The sequence below is a fragment of the Neomonachus schauinslandi genome, chromosome 6, assembly GCF_002201575.2.
Source record: "Neomonachus schauinslandi chromosome 6, ASM220157v2, whole genome shotgun sequence".
In the NCBI taxonomy this organism is placed as follows: domain Eukaryota; kingdom Metazoa; phylum Chordata; class Mammalia; order Carnivora; family Phocidae; genus Neomonachus; species Neomonachus schauinslandi.
The window spans coordinates 102,056,132-102,060,668 of NC_058408.1; the positions used below are offsets into that span (position 1 = coordinate 102,056,132).

Below are 4,537 nucleotides of genomic sequence, written 5' to 3' on the forward strand. Positions count from 1 at the left end.
GGGAAAAGAAAAAAGAGAAAAAAACAAACAAGGGCCAGGGCCAACCAAAAACACCCCCCCCCCCGGGCTCCCCCCCCCCCCCCCCCCCCCCCACCGCAATAGGTGGACAGTGGATAGCCTGGCTGAGAGGAATTAAACTCTCCTTAAGCGATAGGACCCCCCTCTGGCTCAGTTCCTCCAATTACACCTTAAGATGGGGGCAACTTATTCTCTACACTTTCCTTTCCCATCCTTATCAAGGCAAAGAGGGCCAAGATTTCTGCCCAGCTACAATTTAAAAGGATGGGGTTGGGACAGAGAACCCAGGTTTAATTTGAAGAGCTAGAGAGATCTCTGCCCTCTCCCCTTCTTTAATCTTGTCTAACAGACAGAGCTCTCTTCTTTCTCTTTCTCTTCCTCTCCCTTTCTCCTTTTGGTGCCTGATGAACCAGGATCTCCTGACCGTGAAACTGTAGCAGGTAGGGGGAAGGGTGAGCAAAAGGGCAACCCTGGATTTAGCCCCAAAGCCTAAAAATAACCCCACCAACTCCTTCAGGAAACTCTCCTAGCCACCCCACCATGCACACCCCTCTGCTCCAACCAGTGTAACCAGACCCAGTCAGGGACAAGGGCTTTTGGCCTCCTAAAGTTAGATATGACCAGCTCAGCATTTTTGCTCTGCTCCTACATAAGGATCAATGACAGACACTCCTGCCTGTGGCCCCATGTAGGCATCTATTTCCACTTTCCTTGGCTGCCCAGTAAAGGTAGAGGGGGAAGAAAGGTAATGGAGAAGATCCCCTCCTTCTCAGCTATAACATCTTGTGCCTGGCACCCTTCCAAACCCTACTTCTCTTGGAAAAAAGATCCTCACTAGGGGACATAGGATCTTAGAGGATAGTTTCATGGAGTCCTTAGACAGACCCTTTAGATAAAAGAATGGCTCAAGAAGGAGATGGTTATAAAAAGCACTTAACTCTTTCTAGGGTTGCCAGATTTATCAAATACAATTATAGGACACCAGTTAAATTTGAATCTCAGATACACAACAAATATTTTTTTACTGAAATTACACTCCAAATATTGCATGGGACATATTTATATGTAAGAGACTATTCATCATATATCTGAAATTAAAATTAAACTGGTATCCTGTATTTTTAAAATTGAATTGAATTGAATTGAATTTTTATGGCTCAAATATTTCATGGGACATACTCTACTAAAAAATTATTCACGCGTATCTCAACTTTAAAATACAGGACTTGGTGTCCTGCGTCTTCTCTGGCAAACCTATCTTTAACACTTAGCCATACAGGGAAGGAATTTTCTCCCTGAGGGTGTGTACTCTTCACCCCTTCCCCTTCACTGGCTCTAAGATACTGAATTTCAGAGGTGGGCTGTAACTCATCCTGGAGCTGTTGGAGGTTTAATATATCTGGGGACTTAATAAGCTTATAAAGTTGCAAGTAAGGGAGGTTGGTGGTATTTGGAGATTGAGGGCCTACCAAGAAGCTGTCAGAAGAGGCACTAGGCTATGAGAGTTATAAAGTTCCAAACTTACCATTGAGCTGTTAGAGAAGACATCAGGGTGGTTTTCATAAATAAATTTCTCTACCCGTATCTGCCGCAGTTTGAACATCTTGGAGCCCCTATTAGTGAGCAGTGACAGCTCTTCCAACATCACATCCCTTGGGACACTGATCTTCTTGCCCAGATTCAGGCCTGAGCTCTCCTGTCCACCTTCCAGGGAGGTGGGGAGGAAGAGACAAGGAGAAGAGTAAAGTAGGGTTTTCTAGGCTCCGAATACAGATGCCATCCACAACTAAGTGTGTGACTCCTGCAGAGATCACAGAGGGAAGGAGATACTGTCTGTGACATCTGGTCAAATTGTACCTTGTTTGTGAGAGATTTTTATTTCCTGGGTTTGGAGTTGGAGATGATGCATGGGAACTGGGGTGCAGAGTGGAAACAGTGGGGATACTAGAGTGGAGAGGGTGAATGAGGCAGAAGGGTCAGAGGCATGGGGTGCAGGGCAAAAGGACTAAAGGAACATCATAGATGGAGACCATTGGGGAAACTATCGCATGGGGGGCAGTCCAAAGGCCAACACCGTGTGGAGTTGACCACATCTAAATACAGATTTGTCGGGGTGCCTGGGTGGCTCAGTCAGTTGGGCGTCTGCCTTCAGCTCAGGTTGAAACCTGCGTTGGGCTCCCTGCTCAGCAGGGAGTCTACTTCTCCCCCTCCTGCCCACTCGTGCTCTCTCTCACTATCTCTGTCTCTCTCAAATAAATAAATAAAACATTTAAAAATAAATAAATAAATAAATACAGATTTGTCTTAACTCCTTTTCCTTCTCTTCCCCTCAGTGAACTCTGGCTACAGACAGCGTCTCTAGATATTGGGAGAGCTCTTCACATGCTTATACTCCTACTGCCCCCCAGGAAAAAATGCCTGAGTATTTTTCCATTTTAAGTGCTTACACAGGCTCCCTAGCTCTGGGGGGAAAAGTAAGGAAGTTAACCATTTATTGAGACTTTGCTGTGTGCCAATCTCCATCATATATGTTCTCTTCCTCAAACATACCTCACTGACCTTTGAGTCCTGTTGTCCTGGACCTGCATTGGGTGATATGGCAAGGATATTACTGTCTCAGGTTACAAGGTGAAAAAGGGTGGAAGGGTGAGTGGTCAGTGTTGAATCCTTTCTCCATTTTTCTTCCTGCCCCCACCCCCCAGAATTTCTCTTGTCTCTTCACATCTCTTCACCTTAAGACATATATAACTTTATGATTTTTCTGGGACTCTTGGGCCTGAGATGCTCTTAACAAGAAGTCCCACACTAGGTAGGTGCAAACATGCCATACCTCCAGTGAGTTCCATGATCAGCTTGCTGGATTTCCTCTTCTTGTTGGGGGCTGGGGTTCCTGAGAGCGGCATTGTGGAGGCAGATTCAGCCTAGATAGGGTGGGATGGGGGAGTTGGAAGATGGACAAGAACTGGGAAGGGGGAGTATCTACAGTAGGGCAGTACTTCTTAACCTGGGGTTAAGGGTTTCAGGTTAAGGGCTTTCATGAGATTTTTAAATATATGTATATACTTATATATACATATATTTAATATGTATATATGATATGTATATTTAATATGTATTTATATCTAGATAGATAGATAGATAGATCCCAAAAAGTGAAAACCAATTGCTTTAGGGCTTCTCTTTTCTTGGAGGCAGGACAGAAAGCATAGATGCACCCTCTGCTCCTACCATCTACCAACCTCTTTTCTGCTGTTTAAATGGAGCTCGTACAGGGATTAGGAACATAGTATGTGTTGGGGGCAGTGGGTAAAACAAACAAATAACACACAGGGCACTGCACCCAGGTTTCATTGGCTTGGCATGACTTTAGGTTTTTATTTTCATGGGGATCTCAGATTGGGGTTGTCATTCCAAACTCTGGTCTCTCCTCAGTCTTCCTCAAGCCCCAGTGGGGCAGAAAAATGTTCTGCCAGGATTGAGGAGATTCAGCCAAAAACATTCTCCATAGGAAGGAGAGGTTGTTGCTCCCCTATTGGGCCAGCTGGAGTGTGGCCTGGGAGGTCACGGCAGTGTTCCTTGCTCCCTTTCAGGCACTCCTACCCCAGGCCCCAGAGCTAGAGTGGAGAGAAGAGCCAGGGGCATTTGAACACTGACGCATGTCAATTCAGCAATATCATAGCAGTGGGGAATTGACGGGGGGCAGGAACATAATAATAGCGTCTGGCAGTGGAGGGGGACAAGCTGGGAAAAGATAGACTCCAGTCCCTCCTTCACAGAAGGTGGCACTCAGCAAAACACTGTCTTCTGCTGAGTCCTGTTTTACAACACGTCTGCAATTCTACTAACTTAATGGGGTATGCTGAGGCCAGACTCCAGGAACTGCTAAATGGGCATTCACTATACCTCTCTCAGCCCTAACTAGCTAGGTTCTTTTTTTTTCCCATCCAGCCTCTCAGACCCCCTTCTTACTATTCCAGTGCCTCCTCCAACATCTCCATTCCCCCCACCCTCCTGGGCCCCTCTCCTTCCAACTCGGTGGCTCCCCTGAACTAGACAGCTGGGAGCAGAGCATAGATAAGGGAGGATCAAGGGTCACAATTGCAGACACAGACACAGCAGTCAACAGAATGGGCTCCAGCCCCTCTGGCCATAGAGCTGGAAACTTACCGGCTGCTCAGGCGGTGGTCAGCTCTCCCCGGGGTCCAGCAGCTTTGGAGGCCTGAGCTGCTGTGACCGGAGAACCCGAGCTGGGCAGGCATGGGGGCAGCACTGGCAGTGGGGGAGGGAGGGTAGTTATTAATAGAGATGATGAGTACAAGCAGCTCAAATGGCACTGGGGGTACTGAGACCCTGGAACCAAGATCCCGCCCTCCTTGCCCAGAGGCTCAGGAAGGGGAGGAATGGCCTTTGGGATTCTCCCACTAAGCTGTCTGAGCCAAGGATCAGTCTGCACAGGGAGTCCCCTTTCTTGGCATCTAGAGTCTGAGAACCAAAGAAGCATTCAGGGAAAAACTGAAAA

The 4,537-nt window shown here is 47.0% G+C and overlaps 1 protein-coding gene across 1 annotated transcript in view; it reads right to left on the reverse strand.

The window, feature by feature from the left end:
• Positions 1–4,275, reverse strand: part of MYOZ1 (myozenin 1) — a 7,301-nt gene extending 3,026 nt beyond the window's left edge. The window contains exons 1-3 of the mRNA XM_044916495.1: positions 4,186–4,275; positions 2,849–2,939; positions 1,544–1,722 (exon numbers count right to left, since the gene is read on the reverse strand). Of these exons, the coding sequence (XP_044772430.1) occupies positions 1,544–1,722; positions 2,849–2,921 (252 nt within the window). The 5' untranslated portion in view covers positions 2,922–2,939; positions 4,186–4,275. The remainder of the gene's footprint in view (positions 1–1,543; positions 1,723–2,848; positions 2,940–4,185) is intronic.
• Positions 4,276–4,537: the final 262 nt, after the last annotated feature.